This window comes from Crinia signifera, chromosome 11 (genome assembly GCF_055691185.1).
Source record: "Crinia signifera chromosome 11, ASM5569118v1, whole genome shotgun sequence".
Taxonomy (NCBI): Eukaryota; Metazoa; Chordata; class Amphibia; order Anura; family Myobatrachidae; genus Crinia; species Crinia signifera.
Window position 1 is genome coordinate 45,633,930 of NC_139227.1, and position 22,402 is coordinate 45,656,331.

Here is a 22,402-nt window from a genome sequence, read left to right on the forward strand (position 1 = left end):
CTGGCGTTTGTCCAAGCAATTATCTATAGATTCTGAAATTGCTTCTTCACACCCAACAGACCCAAATTGTGGCCAAAACTAATAAAAAAAAATATATAAAACCAATGAGTACAGTGAATGGACATGAAAAGATTTTGTTACTAACACAACATACTGTTCAGAGTCCACATAAATGTGATGTGAAATCTCCACTCTTTACATTAGAGGTATATATAGCTCATAGATGTTGTGTCATTGCTATCATACGATAACGCATTTCGACTCTCAGCGAAACTTCTTCAGGGTCAATTTTGATTTGGATGCATCTGCAAAAAATTTGCAGGTGCGACTGAAATTCCCGCTGACTGTGCAATCTCAAACACTGCAAATTGAGGTACTTGTGAGTTATCTGGGCTGCCGATTTTTTGATTGTATGCGATATCGCATCGCATCGCATGCGATCATCGGATGCGATGACCCGATTTTTCAATAGGAATCAATGTTAAAATGGACTGAGTCCATTTTAACATGGAATTCAATGGGAAAAAGGGGTCCTTTTCATACCCCTACTATCCAAGTGGGCATGGAGTTGGATATAAACCTGTGGCGAGCGTAGCGAGCCACCGAGCCCGAAGCGTGGCGAGCGAAGCGAGCCCCGCGAGGGGACGGTATTCTGTGTCCGCTCGCCACGCTTCGGGCTCGGTGGCTCGCTACGCTCGCCACAGGTTTATATCCAACTCCATGCCCACTTGGATAGTAGGGGTATGAAAAGGACCCCTTTTTCCCATTGAATTCCATGTTAAAATGGACTTAGTCCATTTTAACATTGATTCCTATGGAAAAATCGGGTCATCGCATCGCATCGCATCCGATGGTCGCATGCGATGCGATGCGATGTGCCCGATCCGACCCGATTTAGAAATCGGCAGCCCGGATAACTCACAAGTACCCAAATTGAGTCTGCGCACATGTGTCTCTGCCACATTATAGGCATTCTTGGTTGACCATTGATGGATTAATGGCAGGGTTAGATTGTTTTGCCATCGATGGCCGAGGACCCCAGGTTCTACACCATCGTTGTTACAGAGACCACCCAGTGTTTTTTTTCTCCCTAGTTAGTGACAAGAGATGGCGCCTAGCTCCGCCCCCAACATACCTATGAAGCCCCACCCCCAGGTTCTGATTTGATCATGGGACAGCGAGTGAAATAGTATGGATGACCATTGGTGGGTGAAACCATTGGTTTTAATCCATTACATAATTTGCGACAGTCGATGGACATTAACAGTTGCAGCATCGATGGATATCCCTATTGATCACTATTATACCACAGAACAGCTACATTTAATGGGGGAGCCCAGTGGGTATAGCCGGACTTCTGTGCTTGTTTGAAGCATCAACCTGGGACGTCTCTGTCAGATGACCATTTTGCATTGCCCGGCAGACCTACCAAATTAGACGCTAACCAGGTGAAATGCAGGCTTGAAGTTGGCATGGTGGTAGTCTCTGCCTTGTATAGCGGGAGGTGTGGCTACAATGACACAATCTTGGCCGCCACATACCCATAATTGCATTATCATGCCACCTGCCACCTGCCCCCTTGTGATGGATCACACCCCTGCACCACCGCCCAGGTGAGTCGACCTGGTTGTTCTCTCAACAACTGTTCCGTGAGTACAGGAGCATACGTGCAGCACCTTCAGCTACATCCTCCTTTATTTATAACGCACATTACAGTAGGTGCCATGCTCTGTACAATGCATTGCAGCTGAGTAGATCTACTGTATATAGGGGGAAATTTACTAAAGGAAATGTGTAAAAAATAGGTGTATTTGTATCCAGAAATACACTTAATTTTGACATTTACTATCCCGAAAATACGGCAATTCGTATTTGTATTGATAGCACATCAATACGAATACCAATTGCCGTATTTTCGGGATAGTAAATGTCAAAATTAAGTGTATTTCTGGATACAAATACAACTATTTTTTACAAATTTCCTTTAGTAAATTTCCCCCATAGTGTCTGGCTGCAGTGGACTGGATGTGTGACTGCATACTACAGCTGCCATCACAGCATAGTCTGCTCCACCTGTACTGGGTCACACAAGTCCTGATGGCAGCCCTGCTGAGGCCTGACTTGTAGAGATCACAGCCCACTGTGTTCTGCCCAGACAGCTCAGTGGGATCTAAATGCCGCTATCGAGTTCATAGAGGTCAGCTTCTCGGAACAGCATATTAATCAGTCAGGCTCCAGAGAGCCGCAATGATGTTCTCTGTATCTATCTAGCTGTGTTATCCTTAATTCTCAGAGACAGCTCCAGCTTCCCAGGAATAGCGAATGGACAGATCCTCGTCATACGTTCTTATTCTCTAGTCCAGGGGTGGCCAAACAGGTCCTCGAGATCTACCAATGGTCTACATTTCCCATATCACCTAGCTGGTGCACAGGTGCAGTCATAACTAACTGTCACATTTCCCAGATCACCGTCCTAGCTGGTGCACAGGTTCAGTCATTAAAAACGGTCACATTTCCCAGACCACCAGATGGTGCACAGGTGCAGCTGTAGTCATTACTAACTGTCACACTTCCCAGATCACCTAGCTGGTGCACAGCTGTAGTCATTATTGTCACTTTCCCAGACCACCTAGCTGGTGCACAGGTGTAGTCATTACTGTCACATGTGCCAGACACACTAGCTGGTGCATAGGTGCAGTCATTACTAACTCTCACATTACCGGACCAACTAGCTTATAGGGTCGCCAACCCATCGCTCGCTAGCTAGCGGTAGCTTGTTTGAGCAAAACGGGTGGCTCGACCACTGTTGCCCACCTGCGTCTCCCATCTGGCCGCCTGTGTGTCCGGCACTCGCTCAGCCATGGCTTCACCTGGTGGGTGGCATGCAGCGGAATATGGCAGCGCAGGGTCAGGTAGCGCTGGCGGGCACGGGGTCCCCTGCAGCGTATGTGAGATCCCTTCCCTGGGCTTCCCAAGTAGGGGGTGATGCCTCCGTCCGGGGTGGTCCCTGCAGCGCCCACAGACCTTAACCCGACACGGTGGAGGGGTGTGAGGGAAGATGCAGTGACCCCTTGGCAACGAGCAAGAACCCATGGCAATGGACATTAACTCTTTGGTCACGGACATTAACCCCTTGGCAATGAGTATTAACCCCTGTCAATAAGCAGGTATTGACTTAGGGTAAGAAGTCATTACACAGCAGCTACCACAAAAGGCTCTGCAGCTGTGCAACCTGCGTCCATCTGTGAATGAGGCCCATGGTTTATCGCTACAGTGTGTATAAAATGACAGCTGAGCCAGACGCTCCTCCGTGCGATGTCTGTTCGGTAGAATAAACGGTTTCTTCTCCACACATTATGTGGATAATTGAAATGGTAACAATGTGTTCACCATAAAATAAGCAAAATGACGCTTTTTACAAAACTCTCTTGCTGTCAGCGGGTGGGAGTTTGTAGCAGTTTTGTCTGGCTCTATCCAGGGAAATGATATTAGTGTTTTAAATAAACTGTTCTACATCAGGGTTATTTAATTGCGTTAAACACAGACCAGAGGTAACAGATCTTCTGCGCACTTAACAAGACCAGAAATACAGAGATTGCAAACAGCCGGCTACACATGGACTACAATACCGCAACAGATACTCAGGTCTATGTATAAGCTTCAGAGAGAGATAAAAGTAGACATAAAATATCAGCCAACAGGCTCCTAACTGCCATGTTACAGGCTATCCATGAAAAATGTCATCTAATCTGGGTACACATTGGGCAATATATCATAAACTATATGGACAACACCGAAAGTGAACAACATCGCATGAAAAACATTCAGTGTGTACTGTCAATCCCCTTCCAGGTCATCTATACATGAAGTTCAATTGAACATGATCATCGGTGACTGCATGCAGAAAGCAGGGGGGCGAGTGGCATCAAATAGTGATATGCACTATATTGTTCTTCTCCCACTACACTATATCGGTGGCTGTGGGGAATTGGCTAGTGTGTACCCTGCATTATGGGCTGATTGGTTGGTACTTTATCTCTCTCCAAGACTTAGAACATCTGCCCCATTCGGCGCCATTGACATGTTGACACTGATGAAATGTCAACATAATTAAATTGTCAAAAACATGTCCCTGGTGGTCTAGTGGTGACTTATGTGGCACAGCGCGTTCTGGGTGTGACGTGGACGCTCTGGTAACTCCCAACTCATCGTGTCATGCTTCTAGGGTAAAGTAAATCCATAACTCTTCCGTGTCATGTCCCTGGTTAAACTCTGATACCACATCGCTCTTTATCATTAGGTGTCACCATTCTGGGAACATTCACCTGATCACACTTCCACCAATGAGGCTACTTCTGTTGCTCAGCTGATCTTGGCAACCAATGGGAACACCGAAGACCCAATGCAAAACCCTTCCAGGACATCTGCCAGTTGCCAGTGCAACGTTGCTTTTTCAGACGCCCATCCGGCTCAGTGGAGCTCTGTGCCAAGTTATTACCTTGCTCCTGCTACTGATTCCAGCCCTGTCACACTCACATTAACTGTTCCAGTCTGGTCCAAGCCTGATCTCCATTGCATGCACTACAGGTCCCAGAAGGGGAATCGGGACATCTGTCAGAATGAACTTAGGTCTACAGTCATTAGGTCAACTGGCAGGAAGGTCGACCTGACTTAAGGTCGACATGGGCCAAGGTCGACATGACTTAAGGTCGAATTTGCATAAAGGTCGACATGAGGAAGGTCGACTGGTCATAAGGTCGACATGTGTTTTTCACTGTTTTTTTATCCGAATGTCGACACAGTCGACATGGACACAGTTGGCAATGAGAATCGGACCCTCGCATCGCTCGCTATGCTTCGGGCACGGTGCCTCGCAGCGCTCGGCACACTATTTTATTCTCCCACCACGCCCTAGTGGATGGTAGGGCATGAAATACCGCCTGTCGGCACATGTCGGCTCAAACAACAGTGAAAAACCCATGTCGACCTTATGACCAGTCGACCTTCCTCATGTCGACCTTTATGCAAATTCGACCTTAAGTCATGTCGACCTTGGCCCATGTCGACCTTAAGTCAGGTCGACCTTCCTGCCAGTCGACCTAGTGGGGTCGACCTAATGACTGTAGACCTAAGTTCATTCTAATAGATGACCGCTTCCCCCAGAAGGCCAGTGTTGCATGTTACCATTTCCTACATAGGCTTTTACCAGTTCCAGCCTGGTACATTTGTAGACCAGTTATTTCCAATACCTCCTGTAACTCTTCTGTACTCTATGTCACTGTCTCTATGTAATAGAGCTTCCCAGCTTCCTACATGTAGCCTCCTGTCCAGTTCCCACCTCAAACTCTAATCCAAGTGGTAACCAGACATCAGGTTGACAGTCAGTTAGATCACCATTGGTCCACATATGAACCACACCCAATCAGAGTGCAGAGAATACCCAGATTCTGACATCCTACTAGTGCCCATCCCTACTCTCAGACCTTCAGTCCCTGCAGAACATCGATACGGCAAACATGTCAACATTCTGCAGATACTGACATGTTGAGCGTTGACATTGTAATTGTCGGCATTACGACTACATCTCGTCAGTTTTTGTCCCAGGTACATTTTTATTATTTTTAGCCTCAGATGAAGATTTTAAGAATCTGTGCACGTATCCGTTACAATGTGACATCCGTATATAAACGCCCAGGAGTTCATCTCTTCATATAATGCTGCTGTCACATTATAATCTGCCTCCTATTTTCACAGTCATTGTCGCTGCACAAGTAAAATCAACAACGGTAACAGCGGACTTAAAAAGGCACAAAATTGCATCGCTTACACCTAGGAGAGTAAGAACATTCTAAGTCTCACTGCTAAACTGACATAGATGAAGTCGGAGAAGGAATTAGGGGGGGGGGGGGGATTTGGAATAGTTTGTGCACCCACCATATATGTAACATTTGTGCTGATCTGTTTAACAAGATAGCACCAGGGTCTGTATATATCTTCCTCAGTCTCTTTCATTGTTCTACATTGTGGAAGGTTGTTTCTGAAGCACAAATCTTTGGGTGGTTCTCAGGTAAGCAGGTACGGTGTGCAGCGATGGACAAACAAAGACACAAGTAACCTGAAAAGGCAGCTTCCGGTAACTAGCGCTCTCCGGCCTGAGTGGTGTTAAAGTTATTTTGATACTGCTGCAAGTAAGGGATGGTCACCAAAGACTTCACCACCGATGGCCCAAAACCATTGATTCAACATGGTTTGTACTATTGATGGGTATCACCTTCCTGGCAGCTCTACTCTTGGAAGACAGCTGTCCAATCAGGGAATGGGGCAGGGCTAAGTGGCACAGCAGATAGGTGGAGCTATGCAGCTGGCCAACCAGGGAAGTGGCACAGCTATGTGGCATACCAGGGTAGGGCTAAGCGCCGTGCCCTCTGCACCCACTTAGAGAAATCAGTTCCATCGATGGTGAATGGTTATGACTGCCATTAATAAACAAATAAATGCACCAAGGTCACATCCCTAAATATACTTGTAATTATATGGGCACCACCTGGAGGAACTTGCACTAGAAACCAAAACCAAAAAACAGGGATCCGCACTCCATTCCTCAAACTCTTTTAAGAGTACTTGCAGGTCCATGTGCGTAGTGCAGAGTAACTCGTTCATGAAATTAAACAGGATCTATGGGCCTGATCACAGAACAAATTTGTTTTGAAAATGGGCAAACCATGCTGCACTGCCTGTGGGGCAGATGTAACAGGTGCAGAGAGCAAGATTTGGGTGAGTTATTGTGTTTCTGTGCCAGGTAAATACTGGCTGCTTAATTGTTACTCTGCAATTTAGATATCAGTTTGAACACACCCCACCCAAATCTAACTCTCTCTGCAACGGTTCCATCTGCACCAACTGCAGCGCAGCATGGTTTTACACATAATGAGAACACATTTGCAATCAGCTCTGAATTAGGCCCTATGTCAGGATGCACTGCCGCAGCTGGAGATTAGGGAGAATTCATCTGCACGCCCTCCCGGAGAGCACCTTAATATTCCACTAGCCACCCGGCCCGGCACACAGTTACGTCAGGCAGCAATAAGTGCTCAGATGAGATAGGAGACACGGCAGGGTTTCAATTTCCTCCGCCTGACCTTTCGCCGGCACTGGCGTATACAAGCGTGAAATCAAACACTTCTACATAATTTTTTTTTTATATATATTTCTTGTTTGAAAGAACACATGAAATACAATGATCCAGAGCATGGCTGGATGTAGGGGATATACTGCAAATGTCAGATATTTATATAGAATACAAGTGTGCGCGGCGTGGAGATTAGACAGAAATGCGATCCTGACAGCCGCGTGTAAACAGAGACCTTACTTTATAGGAACGTAATTAATGATACTAGTGGTAGATTAGTTAATTGTGCTTTGCAGGGGAGGCCCCACATCTGCCCCCCTGACACCCTAAAAATGCTTATCAGAGCTATAGCTACACAATACAGTCCACTAACCACCTCACTTTTACATGCACTTTAATAAAATACATGGTTATTCAAATTATTCTTACGGGCTGATCTCATTATAAATGAATGAAGTCATATTTTTATTACGTCTGCATGGCTTATTGTACATTTCTACCTTATACGATATTGATGTGGTTCTGCAACTCAGTCCCCAGGGCCCCGAAAAGCTCATATTTCCCAGATCATCCAGTAGGTGCACAGGTGTACTCATTATTCACTGACATTTTCCAGGACACCCGGTCAGTACGTAGGCTCTCCTCTAAGACCGCCCAGAAGTTGACAAACAACTGGCTAGGTTTGTAAGATTATAGAATGTCTGGTTTCAGGTGTAATATGGGTAATGGGTAAGAGGAGAGTGTGGTTGTAATCATAACCAACTTGTGTGAATGCTCATTATCGACCGCACAATCCAGCTCTGCAAAACCAGGAACGTTACTCCCTTCCGCCGTTGGGAAACTGGACCAGGCGGCACCACAGAAGAGGCACACAGCTAAGCTGTTAATAGTTATTTTATTATACCACAGGTGACTGAATAAATGTGCATAACGCATTTATACCTAATTTACAGCAATGGTTATACATACAACTAAATAGATCACAAACTGTCTTTACTGTATATTTCTCTTATACTATCTGGAACATGACAGCCTCTGATAAATAAGTTCTGTGCACAGTACTGGCCCTCACAGAACCCCACAGAACCTTATTAACTAAAATAGAACTTTAGGACTCTGAAATTTTAAAAGTCTCTCGGCGTGCTCCCATTCAGGCCGGAACCACCAGAGGAGGAGGAGGAGACGTTACAAGAAGTCGTTAACGGGGTTAAAAGAAAGTGGGGGGGGGGGGGTAGGGGGTGAAAGTCAGGAGGCCTTGCACGGCAGTCCATAAGGAAGATCACAGAGGGAATGTAAGCATTGTGGGACAGATACATAACAAGCATTGCCAGGATGGGTATACTGAACACCGACAGCAGTGGGCATATACAACTGGATTTTGGGCCACGCCCCTGGACGAAAGCTCCAACCAAACCTCCACATGCAGTCGCTGCCCATCTGGGGACGTTGGTAAACATGAAAGGGGAGGCTAAACAAATAGCGTGCCAGTGGAGCACACCCAGACTTTGCCATGGCACAATACCGAGAATTGAATTGTCCCTTTAATAAGTACTTAGATTGAGATCCACGCAGATTTACTATGAAACAGCCAATTAAGTCTTTTGAAGTGCTTAGAATATTTAATTTGGGAATTATCGGTTCTATCTGTTGCCATTTTCAAAAGACACAACCTATGAAAAGGAGAAATACAAATTAAAAAAAAGGAATAAGTTGGTGGATAGAGCAGATCAACTGAAGAAAGTGATGGAGGGGTAAAGACGGAACAAAAAGGGGGGTTTGGTTTATAGGACAAGACCCTCGTATACGGGGCCTTCGGCATCAGTGGACTCCTTCCGTAGACGTAAATGCTCCAGGGTGTTGTGAAAATGTTTGTTTATCTGTTCTGTCTCTTCGCTGGACTCGAGGTTCGGGAGGTCTTCCCGGATCTTCTGGATGAGCTGGTTCAATACCTGAACGGTGACCTGAAGGAGACAGCGGGAGGCATGAGGTTAGCAGTGCCGCAGTGACAGTATGGTGCAGGAATGAACAAGTGAAGGAAAATAATTTACTTCGACGTTTGTATATTTTTGGGTACATCAACTTCTTCGGAAACCATATAAAATTTACTTTGACATCACAAAATCAGTGGTTTTTCTCAGAATTTATAAAGTCCTTTTTTAAAAATAAATTGCTGAAGCAGCTGAATTAGTTTTTCACTGTAATGTTTTCTGCAATGTTTAGATTAAATGGCGATAGATAGAGATATAGACATACATATATACACACAAACGTACTACTACTACTAATCTGCTAGGTCCCCAGAGTGTGAAGACGGCAATACTATCATTTATTTCACATTTAAGCAGTGGTACGGCTGGATACGTTATTAAGCATTTTTAATCTGTTATTTTTTGGGCTGGGAGAGACTCCGGTTAGTTGATGGGGTCTTATTAATTCCTGCACTGCAGAGCTGAGAGTAAACCAGAGCGGATTTGTGATTTCACAGAATTACAATGGCGGAACAGTGCAGCCCAAGACTCTGATTTACAGGATGAGAACATGTGACATCACTGAAGTGACATCACAGGATTTGTCCAGGTGAGAAACAAGCACAGACACTATGCTGGGATCCCAAAGATAAATCATACTACCAAAAACTTGGGTGTTAAATTACCATTTGCATATGAAGGCTGTGGTGTCACGTACAGACGTTTCACTGATGCAACCCCCGACACATGCTATGAGTGAAGTATAACAGTACAGCCGGACACAGTAATGGTTATATAGGGAATGGGGCTGCTAAAGTGAATTTATGGATCATGTACATCAGTTTGCAGACGATCTTGACTGCGTCCGGTAATTGTGTTCATGTGAAATAGGGAATTCTTTTCAGTTTCCATGAAAACCAAGACATTAAAATGACAGTGTGGACAGGCTGCACAGGCTGTAGGTTAGGGTGATGGAGGGGAGGTTAGGGTTTAGGCACCAGTGTTAGCGATGCTCTCTGGAAGCAACCGCCAGTCAATGCGATTTACACCGGACCCAAGGCTGGAGCAACTGAACCAGGGACATCACTGCGACACCACCAAGAATGCTTCGTCATCATTCTAATCATGTATAGTGAACCCAATAAAATGGATGTCTCATTGTTTAAAACTGAACTTCTTCTCTGACCAGGAATGAGGGATATTAGAAGCTAGGATAACAAGCCTTTGTTAACTTAGTAGTAGAAGCTACAGATACATCTAGCCTCATTCTGCAGTGATCCGCAAGGTCCTGTAAACTCTGCAACATCGGACATCTTTTTTTTTTTTTTAAATAAAATACATGTTTGTAGGGTGTCCCAGCCACACTACATATAAGACGGCCAATGCTAACAGAGTCTCACGGGACCTGTCGTGCCAAGAAGCGATGCATTAGGAAAGCCGTTTGACATTCCCACGTATCCATGTGCGTTACCACTTCCTAGCGAATCCTAGTCAATAACACATTGCTGCAGCTTCCAAGAGACTAATCCGTGGTGAGTATTAAATGTCCTACCTTCGCTGTATGTATAGAAGGCTCTCTGTAAGAAGCTCAGATGTGGGACCTGGTCTAGAGCCAAATCCTCATCACTGAACAGCAACGAGCATAATGCCGGGACTAAAGGAACTTTCATGCAAAATAAACGACCGTAGATCACTTTCTAAGAATGGTCATTAAATGCAGGTCTAAGCAATTAGCCTGCAATCAGGGTCCAATTATAGCCCCATCTGCAGGAGATGAGCAGCTCGTGGCCTTGCAAGTAGGGTGGCCAATCCCGGGATAGGATTCGGCGCGATCCCGGCAATTGGCCCCAAAATGTCCGGGATTAGAGTATCCAGTCCTGGGATTTCGGGATTAGACTGCGCATGCGCAGTCTAATGCCAGGCAGAGTCTGAGCATTCCCTGTCCCCGACCCGGCGTGCGGCCTGCGCAGCGTGATTAGGTCACAGGTCGCACTGCGCAGGCCGTAGCACTGCACCCCCAGTGTCGGAACCCGCTCGCCGCCGGGCCTTCCCCGCTCCACAAAAGTGTGTGGCCCCGGCCCCTGCTCACGGCCAGGCCACCCACGTCATACCCGCCGCCTGTCTCCGCACCGCTGACACCTGCCCCCCTCCCCAAAAGTCAGCCAGTGTGGGGCACAGGGGCAATTTTCTTTTAGGCCTGCAAATCCCGGGATCCCTGGGATCCCAGTATTGAGCATTTTTCAATCCCGACTCCCGAGATTGAAACAATGCCCAGGATTGGCATCCCTACTTGCGAGACCCACAAAGCTCTGTAAGAGGTTAATCTGCAGACCTGGTAACACAGTCATTTGTCATTGCGCGTAACAATGACAGGGACAGAGATGGCCTGGGGGTGCATGTCTCCAATGTCATCTGTCATGTGACAAGAAACCGTAACCTCTGCAAGATCAATAAGCCATGATCTGATGTAGCCAGACGGATTGGCCCTCAGAAGTCCCAGCGATGTCTTGCCACATCCAAGAATACTTAATGATTCTCTCTTCAGATGTAGACGTGTAGCACAAGCGGCATCACACGCCTCCCCCCGGCATTCTCTAGTGTTTGATCCTAAGCCCAACTTCTCTCTGGATGAACATCTTAGCACCTCCTGAAAGATAATGAAGGGGGATAGGAGAATACATGATGAGAGTATTGACGTACCGCGTCATTTTCCTTCTCGTAGAAGTAGATGTATCTGTTCAGAATCTCTATGAAGAGCTGCACTTGAAGAGAAGGGTCCATGCACTGATTAGCGATCTTCAGAGCCTTCTTCAGACACTCCATAACCCGTTTGCCACTGTGAATCTGCAGAAGACAAACCAAGCAGACAGTAAGTGATATAGAATGGGTCGCAGACTTCCACTCGCCCCCATTAAGGCTCAGATCTGTTTGAGATGACTGTTTGTGGCAATGTTACCATGTGTGGGCTGCGTCGCACAAGGTTACACAGTAGATAATCAGAATGGGTGACAGACGAGGCAGGAGGGCAGACTGGGAACAGGGTGGGTAACGTGGGTTGGATGGAGACTGCAACACAATGGAGCTTGGACACACAAAAGGCCTCATCTCTCTGTGGAATGTATTGGATGACAACCTCTAGCAACAAGAGCAGCGTGTCACAATGAATGTATTACAGCCCACTACAAGGACCGCTGTATTAATTTTGTGGAAATAAGCACTTTAGATGGAGCCTAGAAAAAAGGTCTGCAAAGCCTTTCTCTACATAGGCATTCACTGGAGAAGTATCCATATAGTGTAGCAATGTGCCCTTGGCTTCAGTGTTATTTTATACCAATCCCGACACAGGATACCCTTACTAATGCTGAACCCCTGAATTATTATATTCCCCAGGAATGCAGGAGGTGTGGAGGGGTGCAGTTGCACAGGGCCCTGAGGGCAGAAGCTTTGCTGTTCCCTGGCTCCTAAATCTGGCTAGTAGGATGAGTTTTGAAGTATGGTCAAGCACGCTGCAGAGTGTAGGGGTACCACTGCTGCCCCTCATGTGACATCACTCATTGTGTGCAGGGTGCTGGCGACAGAAAGAATGGGGATTACAGTCTGTACTAATATTATGTTAATGAGTGCAATGAGTCTTACTCCATAGAGTGATTGGATTGTTATATCTTTACCATGGATAAATGGGATGTTGCTTTGGGCAACCAATCTGAATCGACTTATTATTACGAACCTTCTAGAACAGGCATTCCCAACCACGGTCCTCAAGGCACACCAACAGTGCAGGTATTAGTGATATCCAGGCTTCAGCACAGATGGATTAATCAGAATCCCTCAGATACTAATTAAGTCACCTGTGCTCAAGCCTGGATATCACTAAATCCTGTACTGTTGGTGTGCCTTGAGGACTGTGGTCGGGGATGCCTGTTCTAGAAGATAATAGATAAAATCTGATTGGTTGCCAATGGCAACATCCAATATTCAACAGAACTCCCATCTTAGAACAAACATCTCTGACAGAAAACATTTTTTCTCCGACAGATCCCATGTGTTGTGAATGGACAACCGCTGAGAAAAGAGGTGGGGGTGCAGATTGCACAGGCGAGTTATAACCACGCCCCCTGCGATGCCACGATCAACCGCCACAGTTATGTATAAAGAGACGATCTTGGCTGTGCCCCCTCCAGTAACTACGTCCCCACACTGCACAGGCCTAACCTGCACTCTCTTTACACTGGCTGCAGACTAACAGGAGGACAGCACAAACAGTCAGGAAGCAAAGAGGCGCGGTTTCTGCTAATGATATTCTATCATAAAGGAGGCAGCTGCTTTACTAGATGCTCATCACTACGGTGCTCTCCCAGGTCCGACAGATGCTTTAATAGGTGTCTGAGGAGCTTAATGGGTGCACAACATGGGAGAGCTTATGGAGAGGTCAATAACAGTACAGAACCATTACAGAGAATTATACAGGAGAGCGCCACTCTCGGAGAACCATTGGAGAATCACAGCAGAATACCACTAATGCCTTTTACCATTAATGGAGAAGTGATAATGGCTCAGTATGTGTTCTCCGGACAGGAGATTATTCGCAGAGACGAAGAAGCAATTTGTCAGATATGGAGGCCAGCAGGATACATCTCCAACACAGAATATTACATTCATTGGATATTCATCAAAGTGACCAAATGTGAAGAAGTTCAAGAGAAAAGGCAATCACTCCAAAGTTACAGCCCTATATATGGTAGGAACTAATATGATATACTCTGTGCTGCTGGGGGGACCCTGCTCCTCCCACTATATAACTCTCAGGCTGTGGCTTCCTGCTGCCTCCATTCCCCTCCACACATCATGTCACTGCCCCTGTCACATGCAGTCCTGTCTTCACTGACACATCACCTTTCTCCTGATATACTATGTGCTGCTGAGGGGAACCTGCTCCTCCCACTATATGACTCTCAGTCTGTGGCTTCCAGCTGCCTCCATTCCCCTCCTCACATCATGCCACTGGCCAAGTCACATGCAGCGCTGTCTTCACTGACAGATCCCCCATCTCCTGATATACTCTGTGCTTCTGGGGGGACACAGCTCCTAGCACTATGTGGCTTCCTGCTGCCCCCATTCCCCTCCTCACATCATGTCACTGCCCCTGTCACAGGCACCCTGTCCTCACTGACACATCACTGATCTCCTGATATACTCTGTGCTGCTGAGAACATTCCAATCATGTAAGCAGGTGGTTACAGCGACACTCTTGGTACATGTCCCTTCACCTCTTCCCCGTTCTTGTCCGTGTTGCACCCGGACCAGAAGAGATGAGCAGAGGTGCTGACGGCCCTGCACTGATCGGGCTTCTTCAGCAGCTTGGATGCAGCCAGGGCGCTCTGCGTCCTCAGAGGCTCGTGGTTCTCCTCACTAAAACACTTCATCTTCTCAAAGGTTCCGATGATGAGGGTAATGGCCGCCAGCTGCGCTTTGGAGTCACTGATTTCATCTTCATACAGCGAAAATGCCTGCAATACAATACAACAGCAATACATCACGATTATGCGTCAATACACAGCTCGGGGTCTAGCCTTATGCACTGCAATGCCCTGGCTGATACGAAGCATCTTGCCCGATATGGCAGTGTGCAGCATCTAACGCGCTAAAAGATGATACGGCAATCCCTACAATCACTGTCACGTGTTACACATAGCGCAAGATGCCAGTTGTGTAGCATTTAGGCATCCCTGTTCCAGAGATGTAACACTGCTACGGACGCACAGCAGCGCGGCAACGCCATCGGCCAAGCAACATCAAGAGAAACTGAAAGTGGCCCGCCGATCCTTACCTGAGACATGAATTCATAGGCCACAGTCTCGTGGTTCTCAAATCCGATTTCCCCTGCGGCCAAAGCCCCCTGGAGGAAAAGCCGGAGTGGCAACTCCGCTAATTCAGCTTTAATCAGCGCGCTGATCGTCTGGTGTGCAAAGGAGAATATCTTCTGGCACTTCTTATCCCACTTGTCATCCTGTACCGGTGGGGAGGAGAGAGATAAAGAGACCACATCATTATGTAAAGCGGGTTTCCTCCTTGAGATGGACTAATTTATTCGGCTTGTATGCGTCGTACTGAAAGTGTTTGTGAAACGCGCTGCTTTCCTTTACAAGCGCACTTCTGTCGGTCAGAGGTCACGTTTTACAACACTGGCTGAGCCATCTTATCCTGGAGACAACTGACATCAAAGAAGCGGTAAGACTTCAAGGAATCCTTTAATCTGCATTTAATAGATGGGGTAATCTGCTGTGTTCTAGATTTCATTATTGTTCACAAAAAAAAGAAGAGAGACTTTTTACACGGCAATCTTGTTTAACAAAAATGCCAGTATTCTTTCCTGCTAAGCATTTGATGACTGGTATAAAATGTAATTATTCATTATTTTATAATGGTGATTTACATGGTGATGTCCAAATCTATTAGTAGCGCAATCGCCAAGTAAGTCCTTCATTAAATAAAATCACAGTTATGGAAAACCGTTATTCTCTGCTTTGTCAAGCGCAGAGGATGGAATCTTTCAAATAAAAAGACACCAGGGACAACATTTTGTATACATTGCAATGGACAATGCATTTGAATGGGTGCTGGCAGCCCATTGAAAAGTGTGCCAACTAATTAAATAGGGAAAGTATAATACGAAGTAAGTACATAATGTTATTCGAATTTACCAAGGAAAAAAATAATGGAGAGATTATACTGTGTAGTTACAGAGGTGCCATCAGCTCTGCTTTTATCAAATTTATCGTTGCCAAGCTTGATTTATTCCCATTGACCAGGGCAGGGCAATTGCGGCCCTCCAGATGTTGATGAACTACACATCCCAGCATGCCTTGCATCAGTTTCAACATGGCCACATAGCAAAACTAATGCAAAAGCATCCTGGGATGTGTAGTTCATCAACATCTGGAGGGCCGCAATTGCCCAGCCCTGCCATTGACAGTACATTTCAATGGTCTTCTGCTTTCAATGAAACGTGTTGCCTATTTGGCAAAGTAAAAATTGTTGCTTTTAAAATAATCGCTGTGCAGAATACATATTTATTTAAACATGTGTTTTTATTTACTCAACAAATATCATCCAGTAATAAATCGCCCTAGAAGTATAAAAAAACAAAAAACATAAAAAAAAAACCACACATTTGATAGCTACGGTTTACCAACGGTCTATCAAAGTTTTTTTGGTACTTTTTTTCAATGGGTTCTGCTTCCTCTGCTTGAAGCAGGAGAAACAGACACCCGATCAGCCATGGCACGCGCTGGCTTATCAAGGTGAATTACATAGCCCCGGGCACGCCTATTACACGTGATAGGATATCCGCCATAGTCATGTCTCTGTACCAAATGAGGCGGATATTGGAGGCTAGAGTTCTTTAAACCTTGCAGCTTCTAAAATTACTTCACGCGAAAGCAGCCCTTCAAAAATAATTCTTTTTTTTGAAGCACGATGTATTAAAAACCTCCTAAAATCGTCCATCTGAAAAGCATTCCCTTTACAATGGCAGCAAAATCTGAAGTATTTTTCATGAAGAGGCAGATACATTTCCAAAGGACTTCTATATTAACAGCAGAGGAGAGTGTACCTCGGTGTACAGAGTGGAGAATGAGATGGGGTAGGAGAGCATAGAGAAGTGTGTGTTTTATTCAGAGAAAATACTGTGTGGTAGATAAGCCTGTACTGCTGCATATTTGGACTATGGTATCCTCTATGGACGCTGTGCTGGGTGTGGTCACTTGTCCGGACTGAGGGACTGGATCCGTGGACCTTATTTCATCCTCCTGCCTGCTACTTGCCGGGGACCATATGTCCTGTGTTTTTATAAAAGTCATTTTATTGTGAGTGTGGTGTATATATTAAACTTGTTTAATTGATCTGCACTGTGCTTGTGTCTATTCTCTCCCCTTATTTATATTAGGAGAGATCCATATTCATTGGTTCCTCTTGTGAAAATTGTGGACCAGAAATCTGCATCCTAAAAACGACTAAGTATTATGTTTGTGCACTAAGTCATCAGCATGTGTAACTAGTTGCTTTTCTCTATCCGATAGTTACCTTTGAGCACTATCCCTTCATTTTACACTCCTTTCTTGCACATTTTATTCGGAGAACCAAATTTAATGGAATGTTCTAGCCGCTGCGGCGTCGGCAAAGGACAAAGCAGCGCCGTAAACAGACTTGTTTTTTCTTGCAGGTACTGTCTGCACATAAGCAAGACTCTGCAAAAATCACATCCCACACTATTAAATAAAGCTATTGATACGTGGCATGGCCTACATAGTTTTTGCAGTGTTTCTCTGTAAAAGCACAAAATTAACCCCCAACTGGTAGATTTTCCATCCTTTTTTTTTTTTTTTTTTTTTTAAGGATTATTTTGGGCCTATTTCATGAGAAAAAAATTCTATCCTTTCTTACCGGAGTAAGTATAGATTAGGTTTTGCAGGCTTTTCTTTGATAGCAAAATCAGAGAAAAATATATACGCCAGCGTTATTTGGGAAGTAGCAGTTAAGAATAGGACAAAAATGCAGATACAACTGTTTCCATGGTTACGTTAATACAATAAGAGCAGGCCAGACCGCGTCCCTAGCGCTCGGGGATAAGGAACAAGATTTTTTAACCAAATGCATCTGCCTGGTTTTTAAGCACACTTGTTTAGAAAAGGGCGATGAAATCGTTACTTGCCACTTTGGAGTTCTCTTTGTAGCGGAAAGCAAGCTGATATGCCGCAAAGACCAGAGGGGGTAGCGTGTAACGTATTCGTTGGTTCCCGCCGGCTCCAAAGTGCTTTCGGGCCGTGTTGAGGATCTGAAAGGGAAGAAAGAAACAGAATTAAAGAAAAAAATTTTTTTGAGGCATTTGATCCAACGGGCACAATCACCCTTTTAAAAAACACGATGAATGAGGAGTTCATAGCGTCAGACAGATGAGGGACAAGACGCCTATTTGGCCCACAGTGTAAACCAGTGTTTCTCAACCTCGGTCCTCAGGACCCCCCAACAGTTCATATTTTCCAGGTCACCACACTGAGGGCCTTATTCTAGTTCACTCTTTCTGACAAAATCCTTCTTAGATGGACAAAACCATGTGCACTGCAGGTGGGGCAGATGTAACATGTGCAGAGAGAATTAGATTTGGGTGGGGTTTTATTTAAAAGAGATCTATATTGCAGTGTAAAAAATAAACAGGCAGTATGTGTTCCCTGCACAGAAACAAAATAACTCACCCAAATCTAACTCTCTCTGCACATGTTACATCTGCCCCCCCCCCTGCAGTGCACATGGTTTTGTCCATCTAAGAAGGATTTTGTCAGAAAGAGTGAACTAGAATAAGGCCCAGAATCACAAGGGAAGTCATTAGCCTCACCTGTGGATCTTTTAAAATGTGTCAGTGAATAATGAGTGCACCTGTAGGGTGACCTGGAAAACTTGAACCATTGGGGGGTCCTGAGGACCAAGGTTGAGAACCACTGGTGTAAACAACAAAAGCAAACCTCTTATGCAAACACACCATGAACCAATAGAGGAATAAATTTCATGTGTATAAGTTTAGAGCTTTGGACATCAGAGACTCCGAAAATACAGACAAGATTTATTATTGTTATTATACATATTCCCCCCCCCCCACATTTACTCCACCCCTCTCCAGTCTTCCTTCAACTCATGTGCTACCCACCCCCCTCTGCTGTTACTCCACTTACTTTAATTCTCCCCCACCGTGGTCCTACTACCCCGCCAATAAGACCTTATGCCCCCACCCCCTCCGCTCACCTCCAACCACATCACAATATCTCCCAACCACCTATCCCTTCCTAGCCCAGGATCCCCTCTGGTCATCATCTCACATCTCTCCCACAAACAATGTCCCTCTCTCCTGGCTAATCTGGATTGCCAGATCTGTGTGTAATAAATGGGTCCCCAGCCATGATCTTTTCCTCTCCAGCTTCTCGAATCTTCAATGTTGCTTCCTGGCTCCCTCCCTTTCTCTCTTTAGATCTTTCTTCCAATATCTTAGGTGAATTAATCTTCCAAATCGATGACCCCATAGGATCTCCCGCCTCTAAACTATTTACCCTCACATTAACGATTAGTCTCTCCCAATGGACCTTCTCACCTTCCCATGCAAGTGGGCATGCTCATGGGCTTCCCTCTCTTTACAGATGATTTTCAAGAGGCTCATCTGCTCCCAGTCCTTAGACACCTGGCATCTCTTGGCCACTTAACTCCCTCCTCTGCCCACCACCACCTCAACTTAAATTGACTCCATATGTCAAGACTTCACAACGAACCAGACCTACAGCACAACCCCCCCCCCCTACCCTCCCGCCCAGACTACCATTCCCCATTCATCTCACCAACCAGCAACATTGACTTCCCTTTCCACTGCATATGGAGAGGAAGCCGTGGTCTAAATCTGGACCATATGTGCTATCATCAACTTCATGCTTCCTTCAACGGCATCTACCCCTCAGTTTCTGCCACCTTGCTGTATATATGGGTGCTACAACCACTGATGCAGCAATGTTTAGATGTTATGTACTTGTACTTGTTTTTATGTACTTGTTTGTGCTTCGGCTTGTGCTGCAAGTAACCGTTTTCTTTTGTGCTCATGTTTATGTACTCTGTTAGGCGCCGTGGAACCCTTGAAGCCCCATAGATAGGAGAATGATAAATAAGTCATACACATTCATTTGGATTAGGACTAAATTTCTCAGAAGCGCTAATATCTGATACAGACAAATGACTAATGTGTTTACTAATATTTAATACAAGTGAAATCTGCTCAGTGGAACCACGGACTGCAAGCTTCGTGCACAGGACGGTCAGCGTTGCTAGGATACCTGTATCATTTTATATTATGTGCCTTATTCAGAGATGATGTCATGAGGATTTAAATTTGTGTTTTGCAGACAAATACAGACTTTCTGGGGAAAGAAATGACACTAAAGAAATATTTCAAAAGATCTAGTTGTAAGTATAAACAGTGCCATAAATGTGCATTAACCTCAGGGAGGTTATACTGTGCCTGACAGACTAATAAAGGTCCGGCCACCATGGAAGTGAGGTTATACTGTGCCCAACAGATGGATGAAAGCCCAGCCAGCAAACAAGAGGTTATACTGTGCCTAACAAACTACTGAAAGACCGGCCACCAAAGAAGTTATACAGTGCCGTCTTGGAGCCCAGAAATTCTGACCACAAGTAAGAGAGGTTATACGGTTATTAGTAAATTACTATAAACATAAATCACTATGGCAGGCTATACGGAGCAATTTGGCAATTATTGTTTTTTTCTTGGTCCTGTAACTACCATGGCAACCACTGTCACATTGGCCCTTATTCAGATATGATCGCAGTACAAATTTGTTTGGAAAATGGGCAAAACCATGTGCACCGCAGGTGGGGCAGATGTAACATGTATAGGGAGTTAGATTTGTGTTAGTTATTATTGTTTCTGTGCAGGGTAAATACTGGCTGCTTTATTTTTACGCTGCAATTAAGATTTCAGTTTCAACACACCCCACCCAAATTTAACGCTCTCTACACATGTTACATCTGCCCCACCTGCAGTGCACATGGTTTTGCCCATTTTCCGAACAAATTTGTACTGCAATCAGATCTGAATAAGGGCCATTGTGTAGTGACTAAAAGGAGACTGAGGGAGAGATTTAGTTTACAGTGAAAAGGCATAAATAGAGCAAATGAGTGATGTGAGAACACGTAAGTGTAAGTGATGAGGCATGAGACACTAAAAGGCGATGTTAGGGAAGTAGGTAAACCAGATGAGAATCTTACCATCACAAGACCTGAACAATAGTGTGGTTGACTATCAAAAAGCAGAGGCCAGGGAGTGTAGGATAAGGCGTAGGGACCCCCAGACTGTGCACTGAATACATTGTTAAGACACTGACTGAGGACAGTCCGTCGCAGAGTTTGGAAGCAAACGAAGGAGATGAATGGACCAGGACCTGGACAGAGAGACAGGGGGTCGTGAAATAGAGTGGGGACAATACATATATAAAAGATGGAGGGAAGAACCCGCACAGAGAAGAGAAAGTGCAGGCAAGTTAAAGAGGGAGAAGAGGAGATGGGAGGAGATCATGTCCAGCAGACAGGTGGAAGACGATGAGGGTAAAGTGTGAAGAGTCGATGGTGGCTGCAGGACGACGGACCTTGCTAATAGATACAGTCAAGCAACACAAGTTCTATAACAGTATAACTAATAAACGGAGCAGGGAATAAAGGTTATACGTTCATAGCCGGCGTATAATGTAGGAGAAATCCTCACCGCTTATTATGCTGGCTAATAACTATATAATTTGCGGTGTGAAAAAATTCTAAACTCTCCAAAGAAAAATGGAACTGAGATTAAGGCAAGAGTAATGAAACGGATGTGAGCCCCCCAGTTAGTCATACAATGGAGTCCAAGGTATCTGGGAAATTAAACCCACGAGAAACAGAACGGAGAACCTAATAAATGGAATACTTCAACATGCAAAGCTTTCTGGTGCAGAGCAGGTCTCCCCGGGACTCTTTGTGTATCAAAAGGCATTTAAAAATGTCTTCTATATAACAATGTGCATCTTGCAGCATGGGGGAAATAATTAACATACATTAGGTTTATACAGGTTTCTTAAAACTCATTTATTAAGAGAGGAAAAATGGAAGCAGCCCAGTTTGGGGTAAAGAATTATTAGTTTAAAGATGCAAGTCGAACATATTGATGCCGGGGCCGCTGTGGCCTGGATACATCATGCGCCTAATAGGAAGCAGAACCTGCAGTAACAGTGGAGGAAATCGTAGGAATTAATTACATGGAGGACTCCGGCGCCACGAGGGTGAGAGTTGGGAATTAGAATCCATTTTGTTGTGGAGAAACCGCCACCTGTTGCACAGTAGAGGCCGCTTGATCAATCCAAGCCAATTAAATGGGTAATGAATAAGATAATGAATCACTTAGCATTTACAGAAGAGGCCCCCTTGGTATTCTGGCTGGTGTACATTGTGGAGAATCAATCACTGCCTGCATTTGCAGAGCATGGGCTCGCTAGATTCCCAAGTGTTGATTTTGCATGCGATTACTGGATAGCGTTAGACAATTAGGAGACGTGTCATCTGCATTCACCAAAAAGATAAAAAGGGAGTTGGGATGAGTGCAGTCACACGGGGACAGAATCGTGTAGCTTTCAGCAACAGAAAACAGGCAGGCAGGCAGTGAGAGCTACAGGAGTTGTAGAGAGACTGTAGGCGCGGGGGTCGTCTGGTCTTTTATTCCAGCCGC

At 45.2% G+C, this 22,402-nt stretch overlaps 1 protein-coding gene across 1 annotated transcript in view; it reads right to left on the reverse strand.

Annotated features, from left to right (window-relative positions):
• Nucleotides 1-8,005: 8,005 nt before the first annotated feature.
• Nucleotides 8,006-22,402, reverse strand: part of VPS35 (VPS35 retromer complex component) — an 80,683-nt gene continuing 66,286 nt past the window's right edge. Inside the window, exons 13-17 of the mRNA XM_083164914.1 lie at nt 17,807-17,929; nt 14,924-15,103; nt 14,364-14,603; nt 11,797-11,940; nt 8,006-9,090 (exon numbers count right to left, since the gene is read on the reverse strand). Coding sequence (XP_083021040.1) covers nt 8,911-9,090; nt 11,797-11,940; nt 14,364-14,603; nt 14,924-15,103; nt 17,807-17,929 — 867 coding nt within the window. The 3' untranslated portion in view covers nt 8,006-8,910. The remainder of the gene's footprint in view (nt 9,091-11,796; nt 11,941-14,363; nt 14,604-14,923; nt 15,104-17,806; nt 17,930-22,402) is intronic.